The following is a 15,289-nucleotide window of genomic DNA, read 5'->3' on the forward strand; positions in this document are numbered from 1 at the left end:
CAGGAAGTGTACAGCCATATGTGAAACGTCAACCACGACCTGCAACAAATGATGATGCCCAAGTAGGTGTTTTAGCTGCTGTCATGGCTGATCTACACATCAGTAGCAGACAAATTGCGCTATAATCGGGAATCTCAAAAACTTGGTTGGGTGGGGAGGGGGGGGGGGGGGGGGAAGAGTAAGCAATGGTTGAGCATGCCATTGAACAGAGGTACTGTAAATTTTATAGGCCTGCCATACCCTGCGGTTTTTCTGTCTAACTGTCTAAGGGAAAGTGGCAGTCATCTGTGTTCAGAACCAGGGAATGAGGCTAGTCTTCTGTGACCAACTTGAACACCTCATGAAATATCTTCAAATAAGCAGATATAATATGGAAACCAGAATCAAGCTGGCATCATACAAAATACTGCAGTAGATGTTGTGTGTTTGCTCATTATTTGTTATAAGAGGTCACGCTGGCTAGTTCTCCCACATGGCTTAATAAGTTGAGAAACCTCACAGACTTTTTCATAATTTAACATGATGTCTCTCATTCTCATTTCTGACATTAATTTATTAAGTGAGGTTATTGTTCTTTTATTTGGCTGTAATAATTAGACAAAAGTCTATATCTTGTACAGTCAGTTGATTTTGGCCTCAGCAGTTAATTTGAAGTGATGAATACATACATGTAAATCACATATTGCAATTTAATATCCAAATTTTATATGCACATGCACACAAATATATCTGTCACCCAAACATATTTAGAAGTTGATTTAGTAATAACCAATCAATTTTTGTTTCAATGACTTCTTGGCAAGGCAGCATTCAAATAATGAGCTCAGTTCAATAATTAAATAAGAATTACTCAGAATTCTGTTTCAAAGAGAGGGGCAAGTGTAATAATTTTAGACATAATGCCTGTGGAACTACAGCCATTGCTATGTCTAGATGTTTGCGCAGTATTTTAGAGGATGCGGTACCACTACATATGTTTGATTGTGCAATGCGCTGGAGAAGGAAATACACATTGTTTACATCTTCTGGACTAAAGGTGATGACATGTTTTTCTTCCTGGTTTTGCACACTTTTAAATCCTATAAGCAGCTTCCTTGCATCTAATTCCTGTTTCTTTTGATGTAACAGAGTTTAGTTGTACAATTTAAAAAGGTGACTACAGTGAGGTAACTAAACTTTTTTAGGACAACCTTTTCTTCGGAATTTTCCTTTTCATATTCTTGATCCTGTTTGGTAATAAAAAAATGTCTTAAATAATGTTTGATATAAAATGTATGAAGCTGTCAATGTTTGCATTAAGCATATTTAAAAGATTTAAAAGTTGTACTTGTTATGGTGAGAAGAGTAACACATTGACATAATTTTAGAACTAAGGTAATTGTTGTACATATGATAGACCAACTATGTGACTAACGTTTAACAGTTTGCAACATAAGACAACTTGTGCAATGACTTCATTTGATTTCCGATTTGCGGCGAAAATGGCCCACAGGAAAATTTGAAGGATCTCTTCAGTCATCATGACCGTATGTCATTATTTGCTGTCTACCGACAATGTGGCAGGCCCTGTTATATTGAAATATGGTCACCTAAGTTAAGAGTCCCACACATAAAATGTTACAAAATGAGTATGAAATTTCTTCTCATCAAATGGCTATTTGCATAAATAAATAGCAAATAAGTTTTGTACTCATTCCTTTGCAAAAAAAAAGAAAAAAAAAGAAGAAGAAGAAGAAGAAGAAGGGGAGAGCGAGAGAGAGATTAGATTAGATTAGATTAGATTAGATTAGATTAGTTTTTCGTTCCACAGATCTGAGTTGAGGAGATCCTCGTGGATGTGGAACATGTCACCTTTTTTTTATTTTTTATTTTTTTTAAAGCTGAAATAACAATACTAATAGTATAAATATATACAACACATCATTTGTTTCTCTTAAAAAATTCGTCAATGGAGTAGAAGGAGTTGGCCACTAGTAAGTCTTTCAGGCTCCTTTTAAACTGATCTCTATTTATAACTAAATTTTTTATGTTTGCTGGCAAATTATTGAAGATGAGGGTTCCTGAGTAGTGGACCCCTTTTTGAACTAAAGTAAGTGCTTTTAAGTCCTTGTGCAGATCATTTTTGTTCCTGGTATTGTAGGTATGAACTGCGCTGTTTGTTGGAAAAAGAGATATATTATTTAGGACAAATTTCATTTAGGAGTAAATATACTGAAAGAGAGAGAGAGAGAGAGAGAGAGAGAGAGAGAGTTATATTTGATATGACTGTCATGGAAATGTGTTGACCCTTAATTCACAACAAAGCAGTGTGTTGACTTTTGCACACAAAAATTCAGAAGAGACGAAGCTTAAATTGCTTTACAAAACTTTTAGTGTACATCAATACGAATAAGGAACTTGCACATGTGGATAAGGGTCTTGCAGATGTGGTGCAGATGCGAATAGCTGTTTTCTTATCTGCACAGACTTCTAGCTATGTCTTTATTATAAAAACCAGTCTCAGTCTCATTTATTTAATGGTAATGTTGTTAGCTTTTTCAGTAAGTACCATCATCAGGCAACTTTTAAAAAATAAACAAACATAATTGAGATTTTTTAAATAATAGAGACACAAGATTACAGGACAGGCAGAGTTCTGTATCAAAGGAAGACACAGAAGGGAAATTGATAATGAAATATCAGCAAGGATTTTATTTAGGAAAATGTGATGTGAAGACTGGCAGAGGGATGAAAGCAGTTGGAAACTCAGAAAGAAGAGGAGGATAGGTGGGAATCAAGTGTAAAGAAGCAGCAGAGGAAAGGAAAGACTGTGAAAGAACTCGCAAAATGTAACAGCAAGACGAAAGAGATTATACATAAGAGAGAAATGAAGCGGAAATTCCATATCATATGACTGGTCAAAAATAAGTACACCAGTGTGATCAGAGCACATCACTAGCCATAGCTTCTCAGTCATTTCCAGTCACATATTTTCCACTGACATATAATTTTCTACTTCAACATAACAATAGGATTTTCTGCACATGTCATTCCCTGCCAACTCTACTAGTGTGATGAAATGTTTCTTAGGAAAATTCAGCCTTTATCTGTCCATTGTTAATTAACGTGTGTTATGCCATGTCAGATGATTCTTCATTTCTGATTGCTTTAATGTTCTAGCACATTTACAATCTCTCCTCATTTGCAGATTTTTCATCACGAAGTTATCATTATTCTTTTGCTTTACATTTTTCAGTTGAAGCAGCTGGGCCACAGTGTAGATAAAGTTGAATTTATAGTCATGGGTGGAACCTTTATGTGCTTGCCAGAAGATTACAGAGATTATTTTATTAGAAATTTGCATGATGCTCTATCTGGACACACTAGCAACAATGTGGATGAAGCTGTGAAGTGAGTATCCTCAAATGCCATTTCACCATGAAACATTAGGATGGATTGCTCTAAGTTCTCTGTGAATAATAATTGCACTAGCAATAAGTGTTTGTTATTCTACCCACTATCATGCTGAATGTATGTTTCAGATATTCAGAGAAAAGTAAGACTAAATGCATTGGAATTACTATTGAAACTAGGCCAGATTATTGTCTCAAAAGACATTTGTCAGATATGCTGAGATATGGATGCACTCGTCTAGAGATTGGGGTCCAGTCTGTATATGAGGATGTTGCAAGAGACACAAATAGGGGACACACAGTGAAAGCAGTCTGTGAGAGCTTCCATTTGGCAAAAGATGCTGGATTTAAGGTGGTTGTTCATATGATGCCAGATCTTCCAAATGTTGATTTTGAAAGAGACATTGAACAGTTTATAGTAAGTATCATAACAGAACTGATGGAGCTTAATTATTATTGTAATGATATCTGAAAACTACTGTAAAATTAAATAATTTAGGAGAAAGGCAGCCCACTCCTTGAATAATAGAAGCTGTAAGTCATTGAGAGAGACACCCACCCACACAAGAGAAAGAAAACTTTGCTAGTTTTCAGACGAATCCTTTTACAAGCTAGAGTACTTGCTCGCTCGCTCACTTTAACTTTGCCTGCTCAGTGCTTTTCCTACACAGCAAGTGGTGTTTCTTACTCATGCCATTTTGGTAAAAGAAATAATTTAGTTAAAATGAAAGCAGATAAATTTGTCTCAGTCTTACATCAGTGCAATTAAAATTGTCCTCACAGGAATTCTTTGAGAATCCAGCATTTCGAGCAGATGGTTTAAAGATTTATCCAACACTAGTGATTCGTGGCACAGGACTTTATGAACTCTGGAAAACTGGAAGGTACAAAAGTTACCCACCAAGCACACTCGTTGACCTTGTTGCACGCATTCTTGCACTTGTACCTCCGTGGACAAGAGTGTACAGGGTGCAGAGGGACATCCCCATGCCATTAGTGAGGTGAGTTTTCTTTTTTTTTTTTTTTTGTGTTGCAATATATGTGACTGTCTAACTTTAGATGTCGTAATAGGAGGAGTAAAGGCTCATTCTTATTTTCACCAGCTGCAACATAGTCACGAATATAAACAGTGATCCAGGCAGTGTCAAATGGTTTTTTTTTTTTACTCGAGTCTTTGATCACAATATAAATTCCTTTGACGATGACTGGTTTTACTCAGTAATGACCATCTTCGGATCTGCAATATAAAAAAATAATATACACCTAGTGGGCAGTATATCTTTCAAAACAATACTCTCTCTCTCTCTCTCTCTCTCTCTCTCTCTCTCACACACACACACACACACACACACACACACACACACCCATCCGTACATATACAGACACAAATGTCTGCTTGTGTCTGTATATATGCGGATGGATGTGTGTGTGTGTGTGTGTGTGTGTGTGTGTGTGTGTGTGTGTGTGTGTGTGTGTGTGTGTGCGCGCGCGCGCGTATATCTGTCCTTTTTTCCCCCTGAGGTAAGTCTTTCCACTCCCGGGATTGGAATGACTCCTTACCCTCTCCCTTAAAATCCACATCCTCTCATCTTTCCCTCTCCTTCCCTCTTCCCCGATGAAGCAACCGTGGGTTGCGAAAGTTTGAATTTTGTGTGTGTGTTTGTGTTTGTTGTTGTCTGTATCAACGTACCAATGCTTTTGTTTGGTAAATTACAGAATCTTTGTTTTTAGATAACACAAATTTTAAGGCGGTTAATTCAACTAAATACCTAGGGATAACAATTACGAACAACTTAAATTGGAACATTCATGTAAAAAATGTTGTGACAGGGCAAACCAAAGAGTATGTTTTATTGGCGAAACATTTGGAACACACAATGGATGTACTAGGGAGACTGCATACACTAACGCTAGTCCATCTTCTTTCTGGAGTATCGGTACATGGTAAGGGACCTTTATCATTTAGGAGTGATTGAAACCATTGAAAAACACACAAGTTTAATTAATGAACATCCACGGCTAAAAGTTTTAATTGTGAATGAAAAACATCATCACAGCTTTATGGTTACTTTATTAAAAAAGCACACCTGGTATTGCAAGATTAGTTACCGTGTTTACTCGAATCTAAGACGCACTTTTTTTCCCGGTTTTTGTAATCCAAAAAACCACCTGCAGCTTAGAATCGAGTGCAAAGTAAGCGGAAGTTCTGAAAAATGTTGGTAGGTGCCGCCACAACTAACTTCTGCCGTCGAATACATGTAGCGCTACGCAGGCATGCTTTGCACGCACAAAGATAAATACTGGCGCCAAAACCTCTGTGTCAGTAAATAAATTTAAAAAAAGGTGGTAGACGAGCTTTTTTCTCCGCCAAGAGTTTCGACCACTTCATTTTCATACATTATCCAACGAAGTAAATACAAATTCCGTATTGTTCATCTTCGAATGTAGCAGCATTTCAGTGTACTACGAAAATCCAACTGGCAAGACTGTTTGGGATGTTTGTCAGTATGGCCAACTCTACATTCTGAATTTTTTTCTACCTGTGAGAAGAGATGGTTGCTAATAGGAACATTTATGAATTGTGAATCACATGAAGTAGAAGAAGAATGGGTAGCTTTGAGGAACGAAGTAGAGATGGCAGCAGAGGATCAAGTGGGTATTCTCTTTACCATAAGAATAATACGAATATAAACATTTTGCCATGTATTCTTTCGTGTTTGTTGCTATCTCATTTAAATCCTGACTGCTTAATAAACTACGAAACTAGAGTGAGACAACAACAACATCCTTTCGTCTTTCCCTCTCCTTCCTGAAGAAGCAACCATCGGTTGCGAAAGCTAGTAATTCTGTGTGTGTGTTTGTGTGTTTTGTTCATGTGCCTGTCTGCCGGCGCTTTCCCGCTTGGTAAGTCTTGGAATCTTTGTTTTTAGAATATACATATCATGTCATGTTTATATTCTTATGCCTAATAGTGATACAGTCAGAAGTGAAGCATGGCAATTGACTAGATTTTTAAATCTAGGGTGACTCTTACATTCTGTGCAGAATGTAATGTACTAAAGAGGCATCTGCAAAGATTTTCAAATGGAGAAAAATTTTCACTAAACTCTCATTTAGAACATCTTCTATCATACGAAGTCTATTATTTGGTTCTTGTTGCTAATTATCAAAGAAAGCAGCAGTGTAAGTAACAGCAGATAGCAGTCTCTTGCATTGTTTCACCAGTGAGATGATTCCTCTCTCTGTCTTTTTTTTAATTGTAAGCGGTGGTAGCATGCACAAGAGCAAGCCATGCCGAGAGCGGCGACAGGTCATAAACACTCATTATGAGAATGCGACAAACAATGCATGACACAGTACAGTAATGCATTTTCAGCTTAGAGTGACGCAAACACCTATAACAAAGAGAACGGAACTTATCAGATCGAAGAAATATAAGCATTCAATTCAAACCAGTTGAAGCACGTGAAAAAGGAAGGGTACCCATATAAATACGGACCAAAGACAGAGCGCCTGATGCATTGCAATGGCTACATGGTGAGGCTTAACTGATAAGCTTACGACTCGAACCAAACAACTGTAGCTGTATCATCATTCATTCGACCTAAATTGTGTCTCATATTACAATGGACCAACTTTGTTTCGATTTGAAGGTGCGGCCTAAAGCTTTTCTCTCCCCTTGAATTTAGAGTTTCAAATTCCAGGTGCGGCTTAGATTCGGGAAAAATTTTTTTTCCTTGATTTCGAGTCTCATTTTTCAGGTGCGGCTTAGATTCGAGTAAATACGGTACATCATCAGTTGAAGTCAATTACAACATGATACTGGAGTACAGTTGGTATTAAAGTTTTCCCCCAATTCATTTTTAAAATGGAGTGAAAGTCTAGGACTAAGGGTAAAAGTTTAATATCAATTGATCTCCAATATCATGTTGTAATGGACTTCAACTGATGGGGTAACTAAAATTATAAAGCCAATTGTGCTTTTTAAATAAAGTAACCATACAACTACAGCAACTCAACATCAAAAAAGTTCAAGGAGTGGCAGCTTGTTTTGTATTTTATAGCGAGAAAGGGGAGAGAGTGTCATGGATGTGGTAAGCAGTTTGGGGTAGCAGTTTTTAAAACAAAGGCATTTCTCATTGCAACGAAATTTTTTCCCCTCAGAGTACAAAAATATTTTGATGAGTCTGAGCTCCATAGGAAAATATGATCGTTGTAATAAAATAGGAGAAATTATAACTCACACAGAAAGATTTAAGTGTTCATTTTTGTCCACATGTTATTCAAGAGTGGAATCGCATAGCCGGAAAGTTGTTTGATGAAAGCTCTGCCAAGCACGTAAGAGTGAATTGCAGAGCAGTAATGTAGATGTAGAGTCTATGCAGTTTTGAAACTTTGTGGCGTGTTAAAGCTGTGTGCCAAACCAGAATTGCAAATCCAATGAGGCATGCAGAGAAGAGCTTCTGTGAAGTTTGAAAGTAAGGGAGATGTACTGGCAGAAGTGAGTTGTGAATCATTTCTGGATAGCTCAGTTGATGTGCATTATCTGCAGCAGGCAAGGTCCAAGGTTTGAGCTCCTTTTGGTCACACAGTTTTTATCTGTTAGGAAGTTCGAAACAGGGCATACTCCGCTACCGTGTTTTTTATTTATAAACTGTTAATTAGTCTTGGATGTTTCCTTTCAGTTAAACTCTCTACTAAATTTCTTATCTAATTATTGCTCCTACATTTAATATCAGAGAAATGTATATGATAAATGTGCTACTGTGTGTTACTGTAAAAAAAAAAAAGTAACAATAGGTAAGGATTTTAATTCTCACTTTAGCTTACTTGGCTTCCTATCAGATTATATACCCCTTCAAAATCAACAAGTGCCAGAGCTAATATGTGATTTCATTATTTTACTAAATTCCTCTTTCTTTCAGTTTTCATTGGGACATTTTTTGCAAGGTAGCTATTAACATTACAAAATTCTCTTTCATGTCTTTCTACTCTTACAACCGCAGTCTATTTTCCATCAATCTGTATATAAACTTATGTAAACCCCTCACTCCCTGTGTTTTATCCTGTTGCCATCACAAATTCGAAGTGTGTATTCTAGTCAACATTGTCAAAAGTGTACTCTTAATCCGTAAATGCTATAAAAATAGATTCACCTTTCTTTAACCTATCTTCTAAGAGTGTTCATAGTCAGTAGTGCTCATGTGTCCCTTCATTTATCCATAACCCAAACTGATCTTCCCCAAGATCAGCTTCTACCAGTTTTTCTGTCCTTCTGTAAATAATTGGAGTTAGTATTTTGCAACTGTGTCTTATTAAACTGACAGTTCAGTAATATTCTCACATGTCACCACTTGCTTTCTTTGGAATTGTTACAACTTTCTTGAAGTGTGAAGATATTTTGCCCACCTCATGTATCTTGCACCCATGTGGAATAGTTTAGTAATGGCTGGTACTCTCAAGGAGTCTTTTCAAGTTTGTCTCTTGTAGAGCCCCTTTATACATTTCCTTCCACCTTTCAGCTTTCCCTTCTTTACTTAGTACTGGCTTGCCATATGAGTTCCTGATTTTTCATACAGTTGCTTCTTTTTTCTCAAGCAGTCTCTTTACTCTTCATATAGAGGCTATTTGTCTTCCGCTAATTATATATCTTCTACAGCCTCACACTTGTCCTCTAAACATTCCTGCTTAGCCATTTAACAGTTTTTCCCTATCTCATTTTTTACATGTCTGTATTACCTTTTCCTATTTCATTTGTTGAATTTTTTATTTTCTCCTTTAACCACTTAAATTCAGTATCTACTGTTTTATCCAAGAATTTATGCTATATCTTTTCTTTTTATCTATTTGCTGCTGTACTGCCTTCTCAATTTCGACTGTCAAAGTCACCCATTCATCATCTACTGTATTCCCATCCACTGTTTCATTCAAACATTGCTAAATGCACTCTTTGAAACTCTCTGTCTCAGGTTTCTATTTATCCAGGATTCATCTCCTTAGTTTCCAATCCTGCTGCAGTTTCTTAAGTTTTAACTTACAGATAATTACCAATAAATTATCAGAGTCAACATCTGCAATTTTAAAATTTGCTTTTAAATGTCTGCCTTAGCATTACATAATCAATCTGGGGCCTTCCAGCATCTTCAGATCTCTTCCATGTTATAACCTCTTTACACAATTCTTAAACCAAATGTTAGCAATGATTAAGTAATGCTCGGTACAAAATTCTTCCAGTTTCCTTTATTTATTTATTTATTTATTTATTTATGTATTTATTTATTTATCTAAAAACAAAGATGATGTGACTTACCAAACAAAAGCGCTGGCACACTGGCAGGTCGATAGACACACAAACATACACACAAAATTCGAGCTTTCGCAACCGGCAGTTGCTTCGTCAGGAAAGAGGGAAGGAGAGGGAAAGATGAAAGGATGTGGGTTTTAAGGGAGAGGGTAAGGAGTCATTCCAATCCCGGGAGCGAGGTATACACTCGCACACACACATATCCATCCGCACATACACAGACACAAGCAGACATTTATTTACTCGTGTAAGGATCATCTCACAATGGTATAGAAGTTTTAATGATAATACAATAAACTCAATAGCTCAAAATATAGATATGCATAGAATACTTAAGTGTGCTCTGTAAGATTAGGAAAGGTGATGAGCCATGGCCATGATGAAGGAACCATCCCAGCATTTGCCTGAAGCAACCTAGAAAAACCACAGAAAACCCACAACATGATGGCTAGACAGTGTAGAACCCATCCTCCCGAATGTGAGATCAGTTCCTTTACAGTTGCAGCACCTCATTTGGTTGGTCCATGTTATACAATGTTCCTCTTTCAGTCCTTTTTCCAGTCCATATTCTCATACTATTTTGCCTTCTCTTCCTTTTCCTTCAGTCGATTTCCAGTCCCCTATCACAATTAAATTGTCCTCTTCCTTAACGATGTGAAATTTCTTTTATCTCGTCACACATCCTTTCAGCCTTAGGAAAAATAACGGCCGTAGTTTCCCCTTGTTTCAGCCATTTGCAGTACCAGTACAGCAAGGACATGCTGGCTTACATTACAACAAGGTCAGATCAGTCATCCAGACTGCTACACCTGCAACTACTGTAAAGGCTGTTGCCCTTCTTGAGGAACCACATGTTTGTCTGAACACTCCATAGATATGGTTCTGCTCTCTGAATCATTGAGGTACTCAGAAATGTCCATGGTTCATGGATGGAGTTGGGGGGAAGTGTTGTTGTTGTTCTGAGTATTTCACGCTCTTTTTGCCTCAGTTGGGTTTGTTTAGACTCTTCTGTCACTTCTAAATTGTTAGGTTATTAAATCTTGTACACTACCAACGATCCATTTTTTCCCTTTCATACTGTTTGGTTGTAAGTCTCCCAAGAGGCCAGATTCAGTTTTCCTGTGATTTTTGTGTATACTTATCCTTAGTTTCTTACCTGCTGCTCTAGGTACTTTTCTGCCAAAAGATAAAACATCTTGTTCCAATACCTAGAAATTAAACAGTCTTATGTCTTATTGTGTGCTTCTGTTTACTGCCATTTGATCAGTAGATTTTCCCTACGCATATTTGAAATATGTTACATGGATTTCACCCTCGTAGGAAAAGAAAGAAGCTGTACTTGATTGATACCATAAGCTGAATATTATCATTTCACACAAATGATAATAGTTTTGTGCTTCATGTGTGAATGTGTGAAGCTTGGTGTGCTTCTTTAATTATAACTATTTGAATCATTCTTCCAGTTGGTGTGGATATAATATATTTAAAATCACTTGCTTGCTTACAAAAATGTAACCTAACATATTTGTATTTAAATAAGGAAAAATGAGAGTCGCTTGAGAAACATCTGAAATGGAGTGAAAATCAGACATTAAGTTAAAGTGCAGCAGTATTCCCAACATCTAGACATATTGTACATTAAAATCGCCAGTACAGTTTTTTGATAGATTGATTCAAGAGGAAGATTTGTGTATATGGTTTATTACCGCTACACCATACAAGTCGTGTGGCTTACTTAGTGCTATGCATAGGAAGCCATGATTGGTTGCTAGTTTATTATACTTCCACATCTATTACTGATAGTTGACAAACCATTTTAGGCTGTGGTAGAAGTAAGGTGCCCGTTTAATATGCCTTCCTTCTTATTTAATTTTTTTGCATCCCCATCTATGCTCCAAACTATTGGGATCAGACAAAACTTCTTTCATCCGGCCGCAACTGTGGTTTCTTTGATTATACTTGGAGAAGGCTCAACCAACTAGAACACATACAATATTAGTTCACTTTATTACATAAATGAATAAAAAATTTACTGAGCTTTGACACTGTTCTTTGCCACAGGATTGCTTGATAATTTACAATTGTCTTTGGCTATAAAGCATCACTTGATGCACAGATTAACAGACTGTTCTCTTGGGGTACAAAGTTCAACATTTACAACAGTAAAAGCTCATCTGAAACCTTAACAACTTATTGGAGTTATTCTGTGATGTTGACTGCTGTATAGGTCTCGGATTGAGGAGAGCTCTTCCATGCTTGAGATTGTATTGACCTCAGTACAAGGGCTTTTTATTGCTGAGAAGGAGACGTATCTTATGGAGCACCTCCCATACATTTTTGCGGATTATAATGAGCCTTTGCTAATGTTTGTGGTATCAGTTCGCTTTGCCACCATTGTACGATACCACACAAACGTCTTTGTGTGGTAGGGGTGCTTTGGGGGCCACAGTCCTGTCCAAACTGCTGGAAATGGCGGTCATGTGTGTAAGACGTGTATTTGCTTGTGTGAATGAATGTACATGTGTTGCCTTTCCTGATGAAGGCTGTGGCTAAAAACTAATGTATAAGTGTCTTTTAGTTGTGACTGTCTGCAGCTTAATGTGTCATCTTTTTTATAAGTAGCAGTCTATCTTCAATTGTTAATTTTTGTCCTTTCTCATTTCTCCTTCTTCACTCTTCTACTACCACGTTTTTTTCATACCCTTCTCTTTCCTTGATCACATGTGCATTTAGATTACCCATTTTCATGATCTTTTGACTGGTTGGTTCTCTCTCTCCTCTTCAAAGTCCTCCTCCTCTTTAACTGAACATCCAACTTGTGATACATATGTGTTGAATTTTCATATCCTTCCCTTCCACTTTCATTCTTACTCTTTCCATCATTATCCTGTCACTTATTCCCTTTACTTCCACTTTCAACCTTCTTTTTGTAACTATTGCCACTCCATGTCTTCCTTCTTCCTCATTTCCCCTCAGGCACATCCTATATCCCTAACTCTATTTCCTACTTCCCTCATGCTTCCACTTGATTACAGACAATCTTAGTACACCATCTCCTCTTATTCATTGAGACCACCACCTTCTCCACCTTCCCTGTTAGATTCTACATACTCATTGTACCCAATCAAAGTGCTTGCGAATTTCTGGGTCATCTTCCATTCCATTCTTTCTGAACCTTGTTCCGTATTTGAATGCATGTATTTCATCCACTGCTGTCTTGCTGTATTTGCTATCTGAGTTTTACCTGTGTGTTTGGTCCACAGAAGATATTTAATTCTACAATGTAGAATCATTCTCCAAGGGTTTTACAAAGCAGGAGCATGTTGTGATAGTGGGTAGAGCAGGAAACAGCATTGATAGGGATCAGGGCTACAATATTGAATGTGACCTGTTAAAAATTGCATTTGCAACAAACAATATAAACATTGGCTTGGTTCCTGCTTTCATATGGTATGATTGGCCCCAATTGAACAATTCTGTCAGGAGGGTCAGTATGGAGTTAAATCAGCTTTTTCAAGCGGCTAATTTCAGACGTAGGTTTGGTTTCTGTTGATGCTATTGGTAGATGGGACTTTACAAGGCATGGCCTGCATCTCAATTGGAAAGGGAAGGGTAAATTAGCTGGGGTGATAGCAAAATATTTAAGGGGTGAAGGGGACACCAAAACTCAAGGAAGTGTGTCTTTTTTAGGCTAAGATCAGTGTCCAATGATTCAACATTGAATAAATTAAGCTTAATGAGAATCCCAGACAGGCAGGTACCAGAGTATATGAGCTTCTTGTTTGTTTAGAAGGTTTCAAAACTGAGAGTGAAATAGATGTACTAAGCCTGTCGGAACATCGCATATATAGTCACAGACATGGAAAAGGAAATTTAGGTGGATATAAGCTTTCAGCACACATAAGTAGAAACCCTATGGAGAGAGGAGGAGTTGCCATATATGTTAAAACTTACATTGTGTGAAAAATTTGGAAAGTAAAAAATTTTGTATAGTGCAACATATAAAAGCATGTGCCTGGGAGCTTAAACTATAAATGGTACTCTTCTAATTATAGCTGCATATAGGTCCCCATTGGGAAATTTTCAGCTATTTCTGAAAAACTTGGATTCCTTGTTGTGTTATCTGCCTGATAGAGGGAAGCAAATTATTATTTGCATGAATTTCACTGTAGATTTTCTGAAAGAATCCGATAGAAAGCATGACTTGAAGTATTACTTGGTTCTTTCAGTTTGATATCTTTTTATTGACTTTCCTACTTGGGTACCACAGGAAAGCAGCACACTGATAGGTAATGCTTTTTAGACCAAAGTACATTTAATCAAAGAATGGTCTGTCTGCTCATGATGCATAGCTACTTACAGTAAATGACATAGCTCCATACAGTAATGCAAAACAGTCCTTCACAATAGCATTCAGTTAATGATTTAACAGTTGCAAATTTTAGGAAAAGCTTGCAACAGTTAGACAGGGTGTACAGGGAACCTGATGCTAATATAAAATTTAACTTATTTCATGATACCTGTGTGAGTATATTTGGAAACTGTTTCCCAAAGAAAACAGTAAAATATAATACTAAGAAACCATCCAAAAAGCCATAGCTGACAAAAAGGATAAAAATGACTTGTAAATGGAAAAGGGAAATGTATCTTATAGCTAGAATGAGTAATGGCTCAGAAACAGTCAAACATTATAAGAACCACTGCACTGTATTAAGAAAAGTTATTAAAATGTCCTGGAGTCTGTGCATTGTGCATGAGATTAGCACCTTTGATAATAAAATTGAAACAATTTGGAATATTTTTAAAAGAGAAACTGGGCAACCTAGAGTGCGGAAAGACTGTATTTCTATCAGTCTCAATGAAAAGTTTGTTAGCAAAAAGTCAGAAGTAGAAAATATTTTTAATAATCATTTTTTAAATGTTGTAGAGATAATAGGATCCAGCTGTTCATTAAAAAAACACAAGGCTGTATATGGAAGAGGCAATACCTATACAATTTGGTAGAATTGAAATTTAACCTACCTCCCCTACTGAAATTAGGAAAATACTAAATTCACTCAAAATAAAAGCTCATGGAATCAATGTTATGTGAAGAGAGTATTAAAAGCTTGTTCCCAACAGATAAGTAGGATTCTCAGCAACATATGTAGTAGCTCACTGAAACACGGCATTTTTCTGAATAGATTGACTTATGCTATTGTTAAACCATTGTGTAAAAAAGAGGACAGGTCTGATGCTAACAACTACTACCCAAACTCACTTCTGACAGCTTCATCCAAAATTCTTGAAAAAGTAATGTATTCAAGAGTAGCTTCAGATATTTGTAAAAATGAAGTACTAACAAAATGTCAATTTGGTTTTCAGAAAGGCTTTCCAACAGAAAATGATATAAATACTTACACTGATCAAATATTAAATGCTCTTAGTAACTGGACATCACCCACTGTAATTTTTTGTGATCTCTCAAAGGCTTTTGACTGTGTTAATCATAAAATTGTTCTAGATAAACTTGAGAATTGTGGTTCGCATGGGACAGTGTATGGCTTCATATTTAACTGGAAGAAAGCAGAAGGTTGAAATTAACAGTACAGTC

At 36.7% G+C, this 15,289-nt stretch overlaps 1 protein-coding gene across 1 annotated transcript in view; it reads left to right on the forward strand.

Moving 5' to 3' along the window:
* Positions 1–15,289, forward strand: part of LOC126336666 (elongator complex protein 3) — a 69,845-nt gene that overhangs the window by 40,234 nt on the left and 14,322 nt on the right. Inside the window, exons 4-6 of the mRNA XM_050000613.1 lie at positions 3,236–3,390; positions 3,522–3,810; positions 4,176–4,393. Coding sequence (XP_049856570.1) covers positions 3,236–3,390; positions 3,522–3,810; positions 4,176–4,393 — 662 coding nt within the window. The remainder of the gene's footprint in view (positions 1–3,235; positions 3,391–3,521; positions 3,811–4,175; positions 4,394–15,289) is intronic.

This window comes from Schistocerca gregaria, chromosome 2 (genome assembly GCF_023897955.1).
Source record: "Schistocerca gregaria isolate iqSchGreg1 chromosome 2, iqSchGreg1.2, whole genome shotgun sequence".
Taxonomy (NCBI): Eukaryota; Metazoa; Arthropoda; class Insecta; order Orthoptera; family Acrididae; genus Schistocerca; species Schistocerca gregaria.